The sequence below is a fragment of the Mustela erminea genome, chromosome 17, assembly GCF_009829155.1.
Source record: "Mustela erminea isolate mMusErm1 chromosome 17, mMusErm1.Pri, whole genome shotgun sequence".
NCBI lineage: Eukaryota > Metazoa > Chordata > Mammalia > Carnivora > Mustelidae > Mustela > Mustela erminea.
The window spans coordinates 69788480-69811012 of record NC_045630.1 but is presented as its reverse complement, the minus strand read 5'-3'; the positions used below and the strand labels follow the sequence as shown (position 1 = coordinate 69811012).

Here is a 22533-nt window from a genome sequence, read left to right as displayed (position 1 = left end):
GGGTTTACACTGGCTTAAAGGTAATATATTTTATTAAAAGCATCTATTCTGAGTACACTTGGGGTAGGATTTGGTGACTGCCTGGTTAGAGATCCAAAGGGCCTGTGCTATTAAAAGATTCCCTGTGTTTTGGGGTGGCAAGAAGAACAGGAGTCAAAGGCACTGGCCGGGGCAGGATTTGCGGACGGAGGAGAAGGCAGAAAAGTGGTCTGTGGTTCGCCAGATGCTACACAGCCCCCTCCCCGGAGCAGGGACCTGGTACGAGACCAAGGACCCCCTTCTCACTTCCCCGCTTGGGCTCCATCTGCTAAATCCGATCTCCGTGGTTCAGAGGGCAAGGAACAAGGAACCGCCTGAAGGAGAAAGACCCCCACCCCACCCGGGGCTGGCTGGCAGGAACCCCTCCTCCCTCACTCAGGCCGGGACCCCTGTGGGATCTGGGGTCCCTCACTCCTCCACGCAAGCCCCTCCCCTGCTGCGTCCCCACAGACACCCTGCCCAGAGCCCCCGAGATCGGGCCACCACACCCAGGCCAGGCGCACTGTAGGCCAGCACCTTGGGCTTCTGCCTCCCTGGGACCTCGTGGGGTCTAGCGCTCCCGTCCCCAAAGCCACCAGGAGGAGACTTGTGGGGGCACCCCAGCTAAGTGACCCCAGGGTTAAGGAGGGACTTTCTGAGTAAAGATGGGCCAAGGAGAGCCCCCAGGGTCAGGCCTCAGGGCAAGCCCTTCCTGTGCCTCCAGACCCCACACTGAGCAGAGCCGGACAACCGAATGACCCTCCCCCTCCTCCGACCCCCAGACCCGTGGTGGCCGCTACAGACTTTGCCAATCGTCATGTCCCCTGGGGAGTTTCCAGGTGGCCCTGGGCTCATCCACCAGGAGGGCTGGAAGCCGGGCATGTGCACTTCAAGATCCACCGGCGACTCCAAAATGGAGCCGCATTTGGTACCACGGAGGCGCGTGCTACTGTCACCCCCATTAATAAGGAAACCGACCCTCAGAGCAGCTGAGAACTCGCCTGAAGTCACACGGGCTCACACGGGCTCACACGGGCTCACACGTCTCTGAGTCCAGCATGGGGCCCCTGATGGCTCCCGCAGGGCGTCTGAACTACCAGGCACAGTGCTCGCGCCCGGCACCCCTCCAAGCAGCCCGGGGGCCGGGACCCTGTGGGCAGCGCTGGGCCTGCCCCGCCCCCTCCAAGAACCCCACTCCAGTTCTCTCCACTACAGAGGCCCGAGAGGGCCCCGAGAGCGCGGTGAGATGAGGGAGTCACACTCAGAGGTGCCCGTGTGTGAGTCCGCACGGCCGCTGCTCTAGAGAAGACCAGGACGAGCATGTGGGGCGCGCCCGGGGGTGCTGAGCCCAGAAACCCACGGCTGGCCACTGGCTGGGGGCCTTGGGGCCAATCGCGTCCCCCTCTGAACCTCAGAGCCCCCATTCTAGGGTCTGCGTGGGCCCAGGAACACCACACCCGCCCCCGCAGGCAAACGGAGGCCACACGCAGAGGGGCACCCACAGACCCCCCCCCCCGCCTCGGGGGGGGGGGGGCCTGGCCAGGCTGGAGCAGAGCCCAGGAGGGGGCAAGGTGACGAGCCCCTGGGATCACCCTCGCCTGCCCCAACCCACTGACCTGCAGCCCACGCCGCCTTCTTCCAGGTACCACACGGCAACTGGGTCCCACGGGGGCCATTCAGGCCACCCCCATGAGCCTTCCTGGGCCTCCCAAAATTAACTCCCCATGGGACTTTGCTCCTGGGGACACCTCCCTCTTCACACATCCCGCTGACCGCGCCCACCACCCGTTTTCACCGCGGGGCCCCAAGACCCACGGAGAGCCTCAGAGCCCACCTGCCCAGAGAGAAGGGTCTGGGCTTGTGTCAGCCAAGCCAGCAATGGGTCAAGATCAGGAGGCCTGGCCACCAGCCGACAGCGGGCCCAAGCCCACACTCAGCGGCCCACACAGTGGGGCTGCCCCAAGTGCCGCGAGCCAGGACTGAGCAGCTTGGGCGGGGCAGGGGGGTGGCGCGGGGCCTGCCGCTGCCGGGGGGCGGGGGGGCCGGCAAATGACAGCGATGAGCTCCGTTTTGTCTCCACGGTCCGCACACCCAGCGTGAGCCCCGGCCCCCAGGGCGCGGCGTCTGCTCTGTGAGGACCTGAGCGGGACACCAGCCCGTCTGCAGCCGCACAGGCCACTCGGCCTTCCCAGGAGCTGGACGCCCCCTCCCCGGCCGGGCTCACCCCTGCAGCCTCCACGCAGACGCTCCCCTTGTCCAGAACAAGAAGCTGCTCGCCCACCCCCAGGCATCGGAACTCACGTGCCCCCCGCCTCCCCTCAGTATTCAGGTGGACCAGGGCCCCAGGGGCCAGGAGGGACACGCAGAAGGTGGGCTGCTTGGCCACAGAGGCTGAGACCCTGGGAGGCAATGCGCAGAGGTGCCAGAGAACAGCCGGGGAGTGAGTGAGGGGCTCTCGCCCGCACTGGCCCCAGCACCCGGGGCACACGGACACTGGGATGGGGATGCCGTGCCCTGGGGACTCCCAGGGAAGGTCATCTGGGCAGGAACGGTGGCTGGGGGTCAGCAGGCCAGCGGGGAGGGCACAGTGGCTGGCCCAGAGAGAACGGGCGCCCCCTCCCCATGCCCCAGGACGACATCACGCGTCCATCGCAGCAGTGTCCCCATGAAGCTCACACTGCCCCTCAGAATCCTTCTCAACACCGCCCTTCTGGCAGTTAGCCCTGTGGTTCAGTGGACGTGACCCCGAGGAAGCCCCGCCCAGGCGCCCACATCCCGCCAACCCTGCCGTGGGCACCTCCGGGAAGGGCCTGAGCTCTCGGCGCCGAGAGCCACGGAGCCCACCTGCCTGGGTCCACGCGGGCTCCAGATGGAACCAGATGCACCTGCCCTGGGGAGCAGATCTGGAAGGGGGCAGCTTGCCCCCCGGCCCCAAGGGCCCCCTCTTCCCCGCAGGGCCTGTCCATGCAGGTGCCCGGAGTCCGGTCTGATGCACACGTCTGCTTCGGGCGCCGCACGGCCGGAGGTGTCTGGTCCAGAGCAGACCCGACCTCACCCTGCGCCGGAGCCCTCCGAGCCTCCGGCGGGAAAGAGGCCAAGCTCACCGTCTGGGCCCCCGGACCTCAGCCAGTCCTGGGGCCACTGTCGCCCTCGTCCGGGCCTTTCCAGTCTAGACAGAGACGCTCCACAATCCTTCCACGTGGGCCTCCCACAACCCGGTTTAAATCACGGCAAAGAAAGCCGGGAAAAGCTCGCTTTGATGCTCCTGGGCTCGTTACCCACGGGAGGAGGAGAACCTCGGGTCCAGCCCGGCTCCTGCGTCCCCGCCCCCCGGCGGGGCAAGGGGCAGCCTGCCGGTCCCCGGCCGGGGGCTTTCTTCTCGACCCCCAAGGGCCGGTCCCGCAGGGCGGGGAGACACACCCTCTCTGTGCCCACCTCCAAAGGGCCTGGCAAGGCCTCTGCAGCCACGGCCCGCATGCCTCCCCCCTATCCTGCCCTGTTCCCTCTTCCCTGCGGGGGGTCTCTAGGCCCCAGGCCCCCAGCTGCTGCCGTCCTGAAGGCTCCCTGGGAAGTCCCCCTCCCCACGTGACGATGGGACGGACCTCAGAGCTTCTGGGGACTGGGGGCCGCAGGACCTCCGCACCACACGGGCGAAGGTCATCACTGACGGGGCTCAGGACAGTGGCCGCGGCTCAAGCCAGAGGCCAACTCACCTGTACCCGTCCTCGGTTGTACCTACTTTTCCCCACTCTGCGCAGACAACGTCCCTCGTGTCTGCCCCCGCCGGCCGGTGCCCGGGCCCCTCGCACTCCGCCTCCCTGCGCAACACCCCCAAGACCGCCCTCAGGGGCGACTCTGCCCTGCTGCTTGCTGCCCTTATGGCAGGAGAGGTGCGTGTGAATGAAGAGCTCTGTCCGTCCCCGACGCCTGTGGCCATCTGGACCCACCGTGGCACCGTGAGGCAAGCTCCACAGACCCAGTGCTGTCCTCACCCCTGCCTGTACACGTGGGGACACTGAGGCAGACCCCGAGGTCAAAGCCATCCTGGGAATGGCAGGTAGAGCCCACGCTTGGCCCGGGGGTCCCCACACACTCCCCGCCCGGCCACCCTTCATTCCCATACGGACATTCACCCGGACCCCCTGGCCCGGCCCAGTGGGGGGACCACAGCCCTCGCCTCACGGGGCCAACGTGCCTGCTGCATGGGAGATGCTGCCCTTTGGAGAACCCAGGCTTCTGCCCAGGTCATCGACCCCAAACCCCCTCTTGGCCATTTGTTGAGTGAAGGACAGCCCGCCTGTGCCCTTACCTGAAGCGTTCACACAAGCCCCCTGTGCAGGTGCCTAACCCTGGGCCCCACACACAGCTCCGGGCGGCCGGACGCCAGGACGCCTCCCAGGCAGGAGAGGCCGCGCCCCACCTCCTGAGCGTCGGGTGGGGCCCCAAGCCCAGGGACGGCAGCTCGGGATGGGGGGGTCTCACAGCTCTGGGCTCCAGGGGGGCCCAGGCTCCGAGCAGAGCAGAGCAGGCCTCCAGCCTCACATACAGCCTGGCCCCCGGGGCGCGGAGACGCCAAGCCCCACACGTGAGCCTCCCCTCACCTCTCCCCGCAAACGGCGCCAGCCCCATCCCGCCAGACGCCCTGTTCCCCCCACGAGCCGCCCCTACTGTGGCTTGACCACACCGCCCGCCTCCAGCGCCTCCCACCACGCTCCGTGCCCTCAGACCTGAGTGCCGACTCTGGGCCCGTGACCGGCTTCTGGGCCCTTTTCCAGTCTCTGGTGCCCAGCACTTCCAGGAAAGCCTGTCTCCTCCGTCCCTCCCTGAGAACACCTGGCACTGTCCGCACTGGGCCCCGGCCAGGCTGTCCCTGCAGCTTGGAACGCTCTCCCCTTGGCCTCACAAAGCCTCACCATCCCTCCCAGCCCAGCGCGCCCTGCGAGGCCTGAGAAGCTCCAGACACCAGGAGTCCCAGGTGTGCCCTCAACACGCTGCTGCGCCTGCTCCAGGAGGCCCACCCCGGGAGCCGGCCACCCCCCAACCACGAGCTGTCTGCCTCCGTGCCCCCCAGCGACTCTGAGGCTGGTGCCCATCATAGAAGGGGCATCTGCAGAAGTCCGCCCAGGAGGTGGAGACCCTTCCCCACGGTGGGTCCTGTCTGTCCCCAGGGCTCCGAGCAAACACGGATTTCCTGCGGCAGCCCCTGGGGAATCCTGGCCCACTCCCCCGAGAAGGATCCTGGCAGTGCCCAGGCTGGTGCACTCCGATGTCTCTCCCCTGCCAGGAAAACCTCCCGCTCACCCCGCTCTGTCTCCCACTCACACGGCGCAGGAACAAGGACCAGTTCCGCCAGTTTAAGGAAACACCAAACAAGGGGCCCGATGCACGGGTCTGGGAGGAGGCCGTGTGGCCTGGCAGGGGCAGAGGGGGTCCTGGGCTCCCCTCCCCAGCAGTCCCCTTAGGGCTGGGGTGACTGTCCCCATGCCCACCCCACCCACCCCCCCCGCCTCCTGCCCTGAGTGGCCCTGGAGACACCACGGTCCCGATGACGGACCAGAGCCGACCTGCAGGGAGGCAGACGCAGCCACTAGGAACAAGGAAATGCCCTGCAGAATCCAGCCTTGACCTGGGCCTCCAGCTGCTGGCCCAGAGCCCATGGCCACAAGGGCCGCCTGTGAGCGAGGCCGGGGGCGTAGGGTCAGGGCGCCGGGTTAGGGCACTGGGTTAGGGAGCCGCGCTGCCCCCCATAAGACGTGAGCGGTTCTCACTCACCCCGAGAACCTGTGAGTGTGTGTCGCCCAAAGCAGGGTCTCCCAACCTGGGCGACGTTTGGGGCCTGGTGACTCTCGGCCGCACCCCCGGCCCCGCCCCACTAGCAACATCCCTCTCCTACTGTGACAACCAGAGATGCTGGCTGACAGTGTTGAGTGCCCCTCGGGGAAGCAGACTGCCCCAGTTGAGAAGCCCTGATCTAGAGGCCCAGAGTTGGGTCCTGGGCATCACAGGGGGAGGACGGGTCCCCCTGTTCTCTCTTCCCTGTCTTGTGCCAGAGCAGACGGCCTCCTGCGCCGCGCCCCACCCCCTCCCTTGGGGCAGTGCAGGCCTGGCCAGGGCAGGAGGACGGGAACGCGCAGGTGCCCAGAGCCAGTGCTCACCAGGCATCTAGTCCCTAGCGGGGACCCCGCATCAACACGGCTTCAGCACGCGCCAAGGCAGGCACCAGCCGCCCTGCACCAGCGGGCAAACGGACTCAAACATCGAGCCACCAGAGTCCCCCAGCCAGCGAGGCCCAGAGTCCGGGTCTGCCCCACAGAGCGCCTGTGGCCGGCAGGTCTAGACCTCACCCTCCAGGCCCAGGGCCCAGCATTGGCAGGCGATGGAGAAGGCCTTCAGGGCCACTCGTGGTCCCCTTCCCGACTCCCCTCCCGGCAGTGAGGGGCCAGGTGGGACAGCTCCCCGCAAGCCCCCCAGAGCCCTGGACACTGGGCTGGACGGCAGGTGAGCGTGGGGCCCGTCCTGAGGAGATGCTGCCGCCTCCCCTCACCCCTGCCCCAGGCCCACGAGTGGATGCGCGGGAAAGTCAGACATGCGGACCCGTGGACGTGCGTCTTGTTTCCGAGAGCGCGTGTGAAGTCAGGCCTCCCAGTGGACCTCTCAGCCACGGAGGACCCTCCTGACGCGCCAGACGGACCTGGGGTCGGCCGAGAGCAGGAAAACATGACTTGAAATGTGGCTCTGACCCAGAAAGTCCTCTGGGGCCTCCGAGGAGGGCGCGTGGTGGGGCTGGAGGGAACGCAGGTGAATGTTCTTAAACGTGGCCCGGGGTGCCACAGACGGTTTTTGGGAACGGGTGGGGAGCCAGCCGTCATGGCAGGGACCCAGACAGAGCCCCCCACCCCGGGCCCTGCTCTCCGACCTCCCACTGTCTCTGGGGCACGTGCTGCGCACGGACACACCTCGACCTCAGTCCAACCCCGGAATCTTCCCCCAACACCGTCTCTCCCCGGCCCCCATGCCGGCACACGGACACCCCATCCTTGCATTTGCTGGGTGACCTCCCGACTCCTCCTTTCTCTGCCCCCCTCCCAGCACCAGAGCAGCCCATAGCCGGCCAGGGATGACCTCCACCCCGGGACTCCCAGGGTCCCAGCACACCTCACCGTCAGCCTGTGCCCGCCTGCCAGGCCCCACGGCCCTCACCGGTTGCCGGACTGGGGCTCCTTTTTCCCCACCCCCTGTCTGTTCCCAACTCAGCAGCCAGAGGGTCCTGTTAAAATGTGAGTCAGACCTCGTGATGCCACTCAGAGGCCTCGGTCTGCCTCACCTCACGCCACGGAGACTGCAGCGCCCCCCCATGCACCCCCAGGCCCTCGTCCCTTGGGGAGTCGGCCTTGCAGACCCTCGCAGCCCTGAGACCCCACCATCCAACACAGTGGACCTTGGCCATGTGACCACTGGGCCATGCCACGCAGCTACTACAGCAGGATTTTAAAATATATTTCATGTCTAGCATGGACATTTAAAAACTGATGTTTGGGGGGCGCCTGGGGGCTCAGTGGGTTGAGCCTCTGCCTTCGGCTCGCGTCATGATCTCAGGGTCCTGGGATCGAGCCCACGTCGGGCTCCCTGCTCAGTGGGGAGTCTGCTTCTCCCTCTCCCTCTGCCTTCTGCCCCACTCGTGTGCTCTCTCTCTCAAATAAATAAATAAAATCTAAAAAAATATATTGATCATAGGGGACCCGTCGGGTGCCAGTCGGTTAAGCATCTGACTCTTGGTTTTGGCTCAGGTCGTGACCTTGGGCTCCGTGCTCCGTGGGATGTCTGCTTGGGATTCTCTCTGTCCCTTTCCCACTCACGTTCCTTCTCTCTCTAAAATGAATAAATCCTTTTTAAAAACTGGAAGTCCATGTTTTTATTGGAAAACGTTTAGATATACTTGCAACAGCTTGGGCGTGTGAGGCCACTTCTCTCACTGTCAGTTCTGAGCCCCAGTACGGATCTGGGATTCCACGGCCGGGTCAGGGTCCGACGGCGGGCAGGTCCTGGGGGCACACGCTGCACTTCAAAGACTCAGATGAAGCACAGAGTGCGGCGAACAGTCCACAGTCCCCTCCACTCGTGACTCGTCGCAACGGCGGTCTCTGCTCTGCTGGGTTCGGTAAGAAGGAGCGCGGACAGGGACTTCCCGTTTCTCTTCCGTTCCACGTGAACAGGCTCCTGGGCAGCGCTGGGCATCCCGTCCGCAGGGCTGAAGCTGCGCAGGCTAGCGGGCAGCCGGCCCACCCAGCCTTCCCGGCCCCCCGTCCTGCTTCCTCACCTCCGGAAGACCCTCACTCAGACGTCCCCTGGGGGAGGCCTTCTCGGACACCGGCTCAGAATCCCGACTCTCCCGTGCCTTCCCCTCTAGCTTTGCTTTCCTTGATCGCGTTCAACACCTCCCAGCAGGGCGCCTGTGTCAGAGTTCAGCGTCCGTTTTAGCCATGACCCGGGTGCTCCCGGAGGCCATGGCTTCCGTCTGGCTGTGGTTTTTTTCCACCATCCCTGCAGGGGAACGGGCACATGCTAGACATTCAACAAACGGTAGCCGGAGATTCCTCTGGGGAGGGCGGACACACAGTAGGTGCTGGAGATTCCTCTGGGGAGGGCAGGCACACAGTAGGTGCTGGAGATTCCTCTGGGGAGGGCGGGCACACAGTAGGTGCTGGAGATTCCTCCGGGGAGGGCGGACACACAGTAGGTGCTGGAGATTCCTCTGGGGAGGGCAGGCACACAGTAGGTGCTGGAGATTCCTCTGGGGAGGGCGGGCACACAGTAGGTGCTGGAGATTCCTCTGGGGAGGGCGGGCACACAGTAGGTGCTGGAGATTCCTCTGGGGAGGGCGGGCACACAGTAGGTGCTGGAGATTCCTCCGGGGAGGGCGGGCACACAGTAGGTGCTGAAGATTCCTCTGGGGAGGGCGGGCACACAGTAGGTGCTGGTGGAGATGCTACCGGGATCACTGGGGAAACAGAGGCAGCCAGGTGCAGTCTCACCAGGGAAGGTAAAAGCAAGTAGCGAGGTCCTTGCCTCAGATGCCGCCCTGCCCCACACCCCCAGGAAAGCCGCCGTGGGCACTACTGGGGAAGGTACATTTCCTCTCCTTCCCACCGATTTTTATTCTCCCAGTGAGAAGACAAATCTGTTTCCCTGCCACCAAAAGGCCTCCAGCCATGGCTACTTGCATTATAGTAATTAAATCCCTGCTGCTAGGAGAGCTCGGGAGGGAGCAGGCCTCGAGCCAAGGGCCGGCCTGCAGGGAAGCAGGCCGTGGGGAGGGAGGCTGGCCAGAAGGGCCTGTCTCTCTCAGCTGTTTCCCAAGAGTGACAAAACCCACTCAGCCACAGTGATCTGGCAGGCTTTGCTCCCAGGACTGGGGGCTAAACCTCGCCCCGCCATCTCCCCCCAACTCACTTCCTGACCCCATCTGGCCCTCACCTCCCTCCTGGAGGAGCTGTTCTGTACACAACCTCACTTCTCCCATTTTCCAGATGACAAAACTGAGGCCAGAAGCCAGAAGCCAGGCCTCCCAAACCCAGCCCAAGGCCTGCGTCGGCACCCACATCTCTGCTGGTGCTTAGCACAGGCCAACAACCACGTCACATGCTCTGCCCACAGTGGGGTCCCGTTTAACCCCCACACTGCCCCAGACGTGGGGCCGCAATTAACCCCCAAGGAGACAGAAGACAAGCATGAAGGCAACTCGCCCCACGTCGCACACGCATAAGCGACAGACACAGGGTTCAAAGCCAGATCTGCTGTGCCCCCCCCGAGGCCAGGCTCTCCCGGGGAGTGGGACCCGCAGAGCCATCTGGGAGACGGCCCAGGTGCATGACAGATGTGGAGGGACATGGGGGCCGCGGGGGAGAGGCCACGTGGGAGACCTAGCCTCAGGCTGGGGGTCAGATCCAGGCCGCGTGCACCTGCTTCTGTCCCTCCCCAACCAGCCTGCGAGCCCAGGCCTCAGCAAGTGTTGGGCCCCAAAGCCAAGCAGGACACCTGGTCCCTGTCGCCCTCTTCCGTGGGGGACCTCAGCCCCGGAGCGCAGCTCGTACTCCAGCATCTCGGGGTTCCCGGCGCGTCAACAAACCTGTCGGTCGACAGCCCTCCCTCCCACCAAGCTCCAATCACCCACTGAAGCTCTGGGCGAGGCTGGTAGGGCCAGGAGGGGGCCGGGGTAATAGGGTGCAGTGGGCGGGGTGGACGCCTAGGAGGAGAAAATGGCTTTGGGGCTTGAAAGGGCTGAGGCCCGGAAGCGGCCACACAGAGCACAGGCACCAAGGGCACTCCGGGTTTAGATCACGGGCCGGCTCCTTCTTGGCTGTGGCTCTGGGAAGTTCCCTGAGCTCAGCTGGGTCGTCTGTCCATCGGGACCATCGTGGGGACTGAGGAGACGAGGCGTACAGAAGAGTCTCGGTGTGTCCCGCCCCTCCCCGCTCTGCCCCTGTTTTCCTTCCTGAATGCGACGCACGTGGGAGCCGTTTCTAGGGTGGAGTCTTCTGTTCTATGAGAGCAACGTGTTCTCCTGAGCTGCTGAGGCCGGGGGCATCAGACGCGACCCAGCCCACCACAGGGGCGGCTCTCCCCGCCCCACCTCCACCCTGCAGCGGCCCTGGGCCCTGCCCAAGCCACCTCGGTCCAGGGGGTCCTCCCCTCGCCATCGGACAGCGCTGCCCGGCCTGGTTTCCTGCGCCCAACGCTCCCCACCCAGCACGGCACCACCAGACCCACCACAGCAGGGGAGGCATCCGGCAGTGCCCACACCCGGTCCAGCCCAGAGCAGGCGGGGTGGGGGCCAGAGTCACGGGACCAGCTGAAAGGTCCCCTGGAATCCCATGGCCACTGGACTCTGGGAAGAAAAGCCGAGCCTTGGAGACCCATGTGGGCCAAGGAGCCCCCAGGGCCTGGTCCGTGCCACGCGGAGTCCCCCATCGCCCCCTCAGCAGAAGGAATGATGGTCCCACTTTCCAGACAAGGAGGCCACTGCCCAGGGCCACGCGGATAAATCGTACAGTCAGGGTCGGACCCCGGGCCGGTGTCGAGAGCCGGAGCTGTTTCAGGAAGAGGCGGCCGACAGCGGCCACCTTGCTGACGAGACCCTGACGCTGACCAAGTCCTCAACGGCGCGGACCTGTGCGCTCCCGGAGCCACGAGCAGGGCCGGCCGCCTGCAGGAGTTCGGCGGGACTACGACTTAGACCCCCTGCACCCTTGTGCCCTGCGATGCTGAGTGGCCTTGGACTAGTCACTTCTCTGGGCCTTGAGATCTGTAAAGCGGATGGCCCGCCCTGCCTTCCTCACCCCTGCGGGTCTGCAGAACTCGGCCACCGGCTTAGAGGTATGAATCCACCCCTGGCCAGCTGTGCCCCCTGCTCCCCCTCAGGCCTCAGCCCATCCACCGTGAGCCTGATGCACAGTGACATGCTCAGCCCAGCCCTCCTCCCGGGGGGAGGCAACATCGCCGAAGTCAGCGGTTCCCACGTTCCCACACGCGCCCACGCACGGGAGCCACACGGGCCCCCAGCCCAGCAAGCCAGCACCCGACCCCGGGGAAGCCAGAAGAGAGATGAAATGGCTGTTAAAATCGGGAATCTTCTTTAAAAGGAGAAAAGTTCTGCAAAATCCCCGTGCGGACGCCGGCAGGTGCCAAGCCCGGCAAAGGCGCTAGGAAGGCCTCCGCGCGGCAGCAGCTGGGGTGTGCGGCCCCCGGAGCCACGAGCCCCTCGCCCGGCTGCTGCAGGCCGTTCCCTCCACGCACGAGCGGGAGAGCGAGGCTTGGGGACCCGGCGTCACCGGCCTGACGGCCCCCAGCGGTGAGGGCCTGGGTCAGACCAGACCCCCGCTGCCCAGCGGGCTCCTTCCCCGCCCCTGGCGGGCCCCACTTCTGCGGGGGTCCCAGTCGGTAAGTGCCCAACGGCAAACCACGGTTCGCGGAGACGCGGCTGGCAGGCCGGGCCCTGCGCTCCCCGGGGGTGTGCGGTGGGGGCTCAGCCCCTCGGGAGGGGCCTGGAACACAGCTTTCCTGCCCATCTGACGCTGACATCACGCCTGTCCCTTAGGAAAATGCCCGCCGAGCTGACTCGAACGCAGCAGACGCCAGTCTGCGAATTCCTCACGCCGTCCGCGCGGCTCGCATCCAGGGCCCCACGGCTCTGCTCGGAATCCGGCTCTCATTACCTCGCGGCCAGGCGGCCCTCATGGAAGGAAAAAAAACCCAAAAACTGTCCCCCTCACAGGGCAGGCCCTGACCCCCGGCATGCCCCCCCGCACCGGGGGGCTCCTGGCGCCCTGGCATGCCCGGCGGGGGGAGCCAGCAGCGGCCCACAGCCAGGAGCCGGGAAGAGGCCGGTCCTCTCGCTTCCCGCAGCCCCGCACTCCCTGTCCCGAGTCTCCCGAAAGCCTGTCGTCTTAAGACCTGCGAGGAAGCCCCCGTGTCTCCTCGGCCCCCCGCTTCTGTGCCAGGACGGCCTCCTCGTGGGCCCCCCGCCACCCTCCGTCCCTCCCCAGCGCGTCCCACGCACCCCGTCTCGTTCTGCTCCGCCCTCGGTCATCGGTCATCGCGCGTCCCCTGACCTTCCTCCCGGACTCGGAGGCTCTGGCCTGACTCCATGGCCTTATTTTTGTTCTCTCCACCTGTCCCGTTTGCACGGACACACCCACTTAGCTGTGCCCAGGCCACGGATTGCTGACTGTGGGTCAGGACAACTGGATCCCCTGAGGCAGGAAGGCTCCAGAAGCCCAGGCCAGGCCACCGCAGCTCCACCTTCCAGGTGGAAGAAACATCCTGCCTCCCCTCGCTCGTGCAGATGCACCCAGGGGGACCCGTCCAGAAACACGACGGGTGGCCTGTCACCCAAGGAGGAGAAGGGGGCACAGGCCGCGCATGCTCGCCTCCTCCAGAGCCCGCGTCTGTGGCTGATGGTGCAGAGGGTGACGGGTGCCCCGCCCACCCCCGCGCCCTCCAGGAGCCTGCGGGTTCACAGGAGCAGCTTCTAGGCACCAGGCTCGTCGACGCAGCAGTCACAGGGGGCAGGGCTCAGTGTGTGCCTGACTCCACGTCAGGCACTACCGGCAGGCGGGGGCTGGGAGTCCCTCCGAACACGGGACAGATGGGCTTCAAACTCAGGAAGCTCCCTGGAGACCCACCATCAGAGGCCACGAACTCCAACCCAGAGCCCAAGCCCTTGACCGCCACCGTAGCCCGGCTCTGCCAGGGCCACCAGCTCGGAGAAAAGCCTCAGGTCTTCGGTGCGGACACGGAGCTCCCGCCGACTGCAGGTGTCAGTGAAGTACTACATCGCCCGGTGCCCTTGCCCTGCTGCTCCCTGCAGAGAAGCTCCAGGTGCCACCTGGCCCCAGGAAGTCCCCATGCGTCCCTGTCCTACCTCCCCGCCCTGTACCCTGCCCCAGCAGGATGGCTCCAGCCCCCTTCCCTCCACTCTGCCCAGTTCATCCTGGGGACCACCCGCTGTCCACAGGGAGCCTCTCCAGTACCCTGAAGTGCTGCCTCATTCCTCAGCACCCCCAATGCCACCAGCGGACACGGAGGTCAGCCTGGATGGGTGCACCGGGGTGCAAACCTGGCCCCCGACGACAGAAGTTGAGGACAGTAGGCTGTGGTCTTTGCAGCGGAGCAAACGCACTGAGACCAGAAAGGGCTGGAAGGTGGGTGGAGAACCCTGCCCTCATGCTTGAGTCCAAGAAACAGAGGCCCAGAGAGGCCAAGGGTCCTGACAATGGCCACTAAGCGAGTCGGAAGCAAGAGGGGGAGCAGACGGGCCTTTCCTGAACACTGTTGCGAACAGAGCCAAACACAGCCTCGTGCCAGGGAAGGACGAAACTGGGCCCGGAGGCTGGAGAGGGAAACCCCAGCGCAGGGACAGAGAAGCCTGTAGCGGTTCCCTCACTCGAGTCCCTCACTGAGATCGGTGGCAGGGCTGGGGACAGGGAGACAAGCAGGCGCTGGAAACCTGGCCTCTGGCTCCAGAACCATCGCCCCCGCTCAGGGGCCCCGGGCGCAGACCACAACCCACTCTGCAGCCCGGTTTTCTGCCTGCCGCTGTCAATAGTGACCCCAGGGCCGCCGGGGGCGTGAGGAACACCGGCACAGAGGTACGGCGTGCCACACACACAACCTGTGGAGCCCGGTAGGTCGCCCCGGCAGGCGCCCGGCCACCTGTGCTGGGGAGGGAGAGCCGCCCACGGCGGGGCTGGGGGCCTTGGCGGGGGGGGCTCCTGTTCCCGGGTGAGCCCTGCGCCTTCCCCAGCCCCGCCTGGCCGGCATGGCCCCAGGGCAGAACCCGCAGGCCTCCCCGTGGGACGTGGGCCTGCGCGCATCTCAGCCCAGACCCACGCTGCCCCAGGGCCCCACACGGGTGCCCCCCAGGTCCCTGCCTCCCCTGAAACTTTCGTCCCCGCCCAGTGCTCCGTGTCACGGCGCTGCAGCCCCTCAGCCTTGACTGCCTCTCCCCGCAGGGACGAGCAGCTTCTCCAGCAGCAGCCGGCAAGGGAACAGGCCTGGGTGCTCATCGCAGCACCCCACGGGCTCACACGGCAGCCGGGCCTGGGGACCACAGGGCCAGGGGACGGGGCCGTGGCCACGCCCACCGCTAGGACTCAGGAGCCCCCCACTGCCTCGGGGGCGCCTGCAGGCCCTGCTGGCCCCCAGCCCTCCGGCAGCCGCGGGGCTCCAGGGCAGCGCCTCAGACCCGCCCGGGCCCTCCAGCTCAGCAGGCCGCGCCCCTGAGAACGGTGTCACCCTCCCTCGCCATTTAGAAAGGAGTAGCTGCCTTCCCGGTCTCTCGCTCTCCCGTTCAGGGATTTAAAATAAAGAAAAACTGGCCGAGACGCCCCTCACAGCCACACTCTGTCACCCGCGGTGTCCCCCAGGGTGCCGCGGGACCAGCCACAAACAGCAGGCCGCGGCCGCTTGGTGCAGGGGACACCAGCTCCTTCCCGCTCAGGTGTCTTTACCTTCTGTGTTTCAGAGCGGATCTCTGGACCCTGGTCCAGCCTTGTGACCCCCCCAAAAGCTCAGGAAGGGACATGCGAGGTGGCCGCCAGCTTCCCAGCAAGCCCGTGCCACAGACCCTCACCCAGCGACAGCACCAGGCCCGGGCGCAGGGGACGCCGCCGGGAGGGAGGGGTGTCGGTGAGCACCCCAAAGCCTCCCCAGATGGCTACAGACGGCATGATGACGCACCACGGACAGGTGCGCGCCACCCCGGTCCCCACTGTGGTCACAAACGTTTGACTCATTAGTGGGCCCGCCACAAAGGCTGTAAATAGTGTCGCCACCACCCTGGGCAGGGGCAGAACCTCGTTTCCATATTCTCAGAGCTGCTCCTGCCCTCCCCGGGCAGACAGTCAGCACAACCTCAGAGGAAAACCTGTGCCTGGGCTCAGACCCTCCCACCTCCCACAGCCCTGTCCTGCAGACACCACTCGGGGTGGGGAGGGGTCTGTCCCCTTCAGATGCCAACATTCCCGAGACCACAGAGGCGTCTCCTCCCAAGGGCCAGGCTTCCCTGACAGCCACCCGCCTATCCCAAGGGGCTCCTGGGCCTGGCAGGTGCAGGCTGTGCTCCCAGCCAAGCCGGCCTGTTGCTCTGCCCTTTGGCACGCAAGGTCTTTGGGGGAACCAAACACATGGCTGGGGAAGGCGGGGGCTCAGAGACCTGGGACCTGCAAACCTACTCAGTCATTCTGGCTAGAGGCTGAGTGTGGACTCCCTGACCTCTGTGAGGTCAGCAAAGACACACAACATGTTGGCCCTAAGGCACCCCATTTTCTTTGAACAGTAAATGTCCAGGAGACCTAGCTCCCCTGGGCATGCAGAGGGACCTGCCCTTTCCCGGGGGGGCCCCGAGGTGTTGTGAAGGACAGAGAGCCAGGCACAGGGGCGGGGGACAGGGCAATCTGGGGAGCACGGTCCCACTGCCCCACCCCCCGCCCCACAGCCTGGGCAAGCCCAGCAGCAGGACCAGGCAGAGGACCGCTCGGCCGAGGAGGTGAGACCCAGTTGGATGGTGAGCCCGGGGCTGGTTGGGGGTTGGACACGAACAGGGGACACGGCAAGCTGCCTCGCTGCACCAGCATTTCCTGGCCTCCCCTGAGGTGGCCCTGCCGCCTGAGCCCAGAGGTCCCTGAGAACCAGGCCCCCGGGACTTGCCAGCTGGACAGAGGCACAGCCGAGCCACAGCAAGAAGCAGGCTGGGGCAGGGGGTGCACGGCCCGGGGAGGAGAGGGCCTGGCCCCGGCTCTCCGTCCAACCAGCTGACAGAGCACAGCAGGGAGTTCGAGGCCTCCCGCCAGCTCGGGAAGGTCACAGGACGCCCCGAAGACACGGCGCCTGAACTCCGACTGGCACAGACGCAGCAGAGCTCAAATCACTCAGAGTTCCCAGCAGGATCTCTGGGCCTGGCCCGCTCCCCGCCGTCAGCTGGGGCTTGCGGGAAGGCCAGTTCACCTCCTCACACGGGGCCCCTTCCCCACGACCTCGGAACACGCTCCAGGCAGGCCCTGCTCCTTCTCAAGGGCGCCGGGCCACGTGGCAAATTCCTCCCGGCAGCCGATATCCGCCGGGGACGCAGCCCCGAGGAAGGAAACAGAGAGCCCCGGCAAGCAGCAGCTCCCGCGCAGGCCAGCGGCCTCCCGTCGCTCGGTGAAGACGCGTGTCCCTCTCCCAAGGGCCTCTGAGTGGGAAGCGCCACCCTCCGTGTGACGGCCGCACTGGTCAGGAAAGCCGACAGACGCCTGGAGCTCTCCGGCTCCAGACACAGCTGCCCAGCCCAGCCCTGGGCCCGCCAGACAGCCGCGCGGCCCTCTGTCCTGACCCGAGCCCTGTGGCCACGTGGAGCCTGTGACAGGCCGGGGAGGCGGGGGACACACGTACCATCCCCTGCAACAGAGCCATGATTAGAGCCGTCTGCAGACAGAAGACCTGGCCCCTTCTCACAACTTCTCCCTGACAGGACACAACTTCTCACGCCACGGCCGAGGGAGAGCTCCAGCCTGGGGAGACTCAGCTCTGCAGCCAGAGCTGGGCCCAAAGACGCCGCCCTCGTCGCCACTATTAATAACAGTGACAACGGCCCGTGTGGGAGCCGTCCCGTTGCCAGCTGGGGAGGCGCGCTCGCAGAAGTTACCCGGTGGCTCGTCCAAGATCACAGCCCTGGGAGCAGCGGGCTGGGACCCAGACGTCACCTGGGCTCTTTACAAAGATCCTGTTCGTGACTGGGAGCGCCGAGGGTTCGCCGCCTTTCGCATCCTGCGTCCACGCGGCCTGACCCGGGAGGCACCCTGAAAACGCGTGTCCCAGATTGACTCCGTGTACAGAGGGGCAGACGGGAAGGCTGGGGAGCAAGGCAGTAGTTCCCGTGAGCCCTGCTGGTCACAGCCCACACTGTCTCAGGGCACTCCGCTAGGGCAGGCGGTCCCAGCCCCGCACACGGCCGTGATGGCCAGCAGCTTAGAACCGGGTGAGCCCCAGCCCCCTGGGCCCGCCTCCCCCCTCCTTCACGCCAGAGTCTGGTTTCCCCGGCTCTGGGTGAGGCCCTTTCCCCGGGCACTCGTTCAGGGAGGCGCCCGCTCCAGACCCTCCCCTGCCGGCAGCAAACCCGCCCCCCCACGGCATGAAGACCAACGTGCCCCAGGCCGAGAGCCATTCCCTTAAGAGCTCGGGGGGGGGGGCTGGGAGGCTGGTTTTGCCTCTGCCCTCACCCCCCTGCCCTTGGGCCTTCGTCAGTCTCCCTCAGGGAGGGCTCCCGGCCCCCACGGGGGGCTGGGGGTAGGCAGGGCAGTGCCGAGGGCGGCAGCCCCTCCCCGCCCCCCCCCCCAAGCACCCGCAGGAGAGGCAGCCCCGAGAGAGAGCAGCAGCTCAGAGGCCCGCTCCGGGATGACTAAGTGAGCTGCTATTCCCGGGGAAACCCCACTCACTCCTGCTCTCCGAGGGGCTCCGACCCTTGCACTATTCGGATGCAGGCAGCTTCCAGGGGCCGCCCTCCACTGGGGCAGCCCCCGCCCCCCGCAGCGTGCCCCTGGGGGACCCTCCGCGTGCGAGGACGTCTTGGTGCTGGCTACTCAGGTGGCCTGACAGGTCTGCCCGTGCCTGTGGGAGAGAGAGGCTGGGAAGGAGGGAAATCCGATCGGCACCTCCCAGGCTCTGCGGCCGGGCTTCGACGAGGAATGTGGCAACCCCGCAGCAGCTGTGCCCAGCCTGAACTGAGCTCTGTTTGAAACCTCCGACAGCTGAACCCCTCCCAGCCTCCCCCTGCCCAAATGACCAATAAGAGAAATCCAAGGGACAAGCAAGCACGCACACACGCCCTCCCCCACGACACACTGGGGGTGAGGGGGACAGCGGGAAGAAATCCACTTGCCCCCCGAGTGCCCGGCGCCCCAAGCCCTCCGGCCTGCCGGCACAGCAGGGCCCCCAGCAGGCAGAGCCCTGGCGGAAACCCACCTGCCTCCCTCCCCCACGCCCCTGGAGGCCGTGATTTCTGAGCCGCGCGCCTCAGCCGGGTGTGCACACACCCCGCCTCACGGATCCCGGGGCTCGGGGAAGCCCTGTCAGCCCATCTGAAGGAGAGGCGCTCCCCGGGGCCAAGGCCAAGGCGGCGCCCACCTGCTCTGCTGGGGACACCTGTAGCCGGTTTGCCGGCTGTTTACAGGCAACGGCCTCTGCTGAGGGCTCTTTCCTGAGGGAAAGGACTTGGGGGGGGGGTCCTTCTGCCCCTTTTCACCCCTGCCCCAAGGGACCTGGGTCCCCGGTGCTCTGCCATCTAGCCCGAAGTCTGTCAGGGACAAGGGGGGAAAGAGAAACTTGGGAAGAGAGGGAGAAGCCAGAGCGAGAAGGGAGAGGAAGAAGTCCCCGCCCCCCACCCAGACATTTATTTCTCTTCTATCCTCGGGAAAATGGAGCAGGGCAGGGAGCAGAGGGGGAACCGGCAGGCACATCAAGGCAGAGGGTAATTAATTGGTGCGTTACGCCGCTGGGCTCTGCTCGGTACGAGGGAACCGGGACGAAAACGACGTCTCAGAAGCGAGTCCTTCCTCCTCCCTAACAGTCTGCAGCAGGCAGTGTGCGGGGAGCCCCCCCAAGAAAGCGAGGAATGAATTCTCCCGGGATTCAGAAGGAAAACCATGGGAAGTTCGCGTGTTCCATATAATTGAGCAAACGCCTCTCCCACCACCGCCTCGCCCCTCCATCAATCTCTCTCTCTCTCTCTCTGTTGCTACCTACATATCCCTTTTGTTCAAGGTATAAAGAGAAATCGCAGCCCCTACCTTTGAGTACAAACCCCAAGAGAGCTCGGTCTCTATCACCATAACAACAATTCCAAACATCCCAAAAATCAGAGCATAGTCACTGAGCCGCTTCCTCTTTTCAAACAGGGCCCTCCTGTGTCCCAGCTTATAGCCAATGTTCTGGGTTTTCCGCTTGTTGGCTTTGGGGAAGGTGGCGCTGCTGGGGGTGGTGCCGGTGTGCTGGTGGTTGTGGGTGGCGTTGGGGTGGTGGAGCAGGGTCTGGTGGGCACGGTTGTCCTCCCGGGACGAGATGACGATCTCGGGGGGGTTGCTGGGGCTGAAGAGCTGGAGGGGCTGGCCTTCAGGCTCGGCCTCGATGAGGTTCCTCCGGGAGGCGCTGAGCCGGCTGAGGGGCTTCATGACCCCACCGCTGTACTTGCAGGAGCTCATGGCGATCTCCGTGAAGGGGTTGCTGTCCCGCCGGTGCACCAGGGGGCTGGCCTGCCGGTGCCGGCCGCCTCCAGCAGGCCCACTTGTGGCTGTGGAGCTTGGAGAGTGGCCAAGCAAGTGGTCATTGAGATTGAGCTGGCTGCCCTGCCTGGAGGAAGGGTGGAGGGCGGCGGTGGAGTTGGCCGAAGGGGGGCCCCTGAGCGTCGTGGGAGAGGAGTGCAGCAGGCCGGGCTGGACGGGCTGGCTCTGGAGTTGGGCGAGCAGAGACAAGGGATGTGGTGGTGGTGGCGGCGGCGGCTGCTGGAGCTGAGCGGGCTGAGGCGGCGCCAGGGGTCCCGGGGGCTGCTGGGGGGCTGCTGCCGGCTGCGGCGGCTGCTGCTCGTCCCCGGACGATGGACAGGGACACTTGGGGTCTTCATCCAGGTCCCCCACCCCCGAGTCATGGAAGTGCCCAGAAGTGTCCATCTTGGGGCCTGGCTGGATTCCCTGCAGCACAAGCCCCCACCCCAAAGCCACCCTCGCTCCGAAGACGGCCTCAGAGAAAGCCAGGCATCCAAGCCCCCACCGGGCGTCTTGGCCCCCGTCTTCTTTCTTTGGCTTCGGTCCTCTGGGGCTGCCTGGGGTCCAGACGCCGCCACTCAAGGATGCATTGCCCTGGGCAGGAGGGGCCTGGAGCGGGAAGCAGCGGAGAAGGAACTCCGGCTCCGGAGGTGGCCCTCGGGGAGCGCGCAGGGCCAGGCTCAGCCTCACTCCTCGCGGGCTCAACAGCTTTGCTCCCCTCCTGCGGCCGGCGCTGCTCGGCAAGCCAAGCCCACTTCGTGGCCGCGGCGCTCATTGGCTCGGCTCGCGTCCCCCCCCCGCCCGCCCGCCTCCTGGCTCCGCCCCCGCGCGGGCCCCTCCCCGGAGGCGGGGCCTGCCGCCCGCGGCCCCCTCCCCGGGCCGCGCGGCGAGGGCTGGGAGCTGTAGTTCCCGCCGCCGCCCCCGCCCCGGGCCGGCCCTTCTTCCTGCGACAGGTGCGGCCGGAGCCCGCGGGCCGCGGCCACAGGGACGTGCGCGCCCGCGGGGCGCTGAGAGGCGGCGCGGGGCCTCGCGACGGGGGGAGCCGCGTGCCCTGAGCGGGGGCGGCCGGCAGGAAGGCGCGCGGCGGGCGCGGCAGGTGGACCCCGAGCGCCCGGGGCTGGGCCTGGCGCTCCCAGCGCGCACCCGGGGCGCAGACGCGCGGAGCGGCTACTCCGGGGTCGCGTCCCGGCCGCAGGGGCGGGCGCTCGCCTTCGGGACGCCGCAGTGAGTGTGCAGGGCGCGCCTTGGTCGTGCCCAGCCGTCGCGTCCGCTCCGCGCGAGTGATGTCATCGTCCTTCCACGCGCGAGAGCCGAAGGGACAGCCACGCGAGCACGGAGAGGTCGCCTGGCACCGCGCCCCGCTGGGAACGAACCCGGGCGGGCGTGACGCGCCACTCGGTTCCCTCTCCCAGGCCTTCCCGCCAGGACGCGCGGCCGGCGACGCTGCGGGAGCACCGAGAGCGGCCGTGCACGAAGAACCGGCCTCCCGAAGCAGGCCCAGCGGAGGGGCCGGCTCCTGGGGCCTGGGGTCAGCAGAGGGTCAGGCCCGAAGTGCCCCCCACCTGCCCCCCGCGGGGCCCTGAGAGTCAGAGCTGGGGACAGCGGCTGGCTTCCCGGGCTCAGAGCCATCACCGAGTATTTATTAAGCGCCCGCTGTGTGCAAAGGGAGTTCCGAAGACATGGAACCAGGTGAACGCATTCCCACTCCTAACCGCGGCGGACTCAGGGATCAGCCAGGAAGGGGTCATTATGGGAGTCCCCAGGCACAGCTGGGGTTTTAGGAGGGGGAAGGACTCCTCTGTCCAGCGGCTTCCCTGACTGGGAAGAGGAAAGAGTAGGAGAGTCGCCCACACACACAGAGGCACACGTGTCCGTAGGTACACACGCACTGACCCGCAAGCCCCTGTACGCACACACGCACACACCCGCACACGCGCTCACACACACAGCGGGTCGCTAGAGCTGCTCCCTGGAACAGTGACAGCAAGTGGGCGGAGCCCCCACAAATAGGCCAGAGGACCCCATCATGCGGGGCTCACCTCTCCAGGCCCCTACTGGCCTCGATGACTAAGAACTAAATATTACTTGTACTCTGTCACAGCCCCAGAAGCCTGAATAGTCACAATCACACACAATGACCCTGATCCCTGTTATCATTGCCAGCGAGGTGTTCCTCCTCCTGCGCCCCCCACTGCCCCTCCAGTCATCAAGCCAGGGTCAGACGCGAGCTTGCCACCTCCCCTGTCTTCCCCACGGTGCAGGCCCTCCAGAGCCCACCCGCCCTCCAGTATACTCTGCCCTCCCCCTTTCCCCTCCCCCCATGCCCAAACAGAGCAAGCACCTGTTCGGTTCAAGGCTCCAAATCACACACAGGCTTAATGATTTCCTAATAAATTACCATTACTATGTTGTTAGTAACAGAACATGCTGTTAGTATTGGTTCTCAGTCCCAGATACAGCATCTGGGCTGTGAAAAAAATCAATTTTCAGAGACAGACTCCAGGTCTGGGCCCACTCCACCACCGTGACCGGCCTTTTGCCTCAGCTGACCTTTCTGGGCCAGCCTCCTGCCTCTGGCTCTACTGGATGTGCCTCTTGGATCCAAACAGGGACCGTGAGAGTGTGTCCTGCTGTCAGGGGGTGAGGGACAGCCGGGGCGGGGGGGGGGGGGGGGGGCAAGCGTTCAGAGCCAAAGATGGACAGCGGACTCATTGGGAAGTGG

General features: G+C 66.1%; 1 protein-coding gene across 3 annotated transcripts in view; it reads right to left on the bottom strand.

Annotated features, from left to right (window-relative positions):
- Positions 1-20552, bottom strand: part of KCNN3 (potassium calcium-activated channel subfamily N member 3) — a 125097-nt gene extending 104545 nt beyond the window's left edge. Inside the window, exon 1 of one of the 3 annotated variants that reach the window (XM_032318168.1) lies at positions 19341-20552. In XM_032318168.1, the coding sequence (XP_032174059.1) occupies positions 19341-20216 (876 nt within the window). In that variant the 5' untranslated portion in view covers positions 20217-20552. Of the gene's footprint in view, positions 1-5790; positions 5814-19340 lie in introns of those variants that run through there. The other 2 variants (XM_032318167.1, XM_032318172.1) reach the window with 2 other exon arrangements.
- Between the last annotated feature and the right edge of the window lie 1981 nt (positions 20553-22533).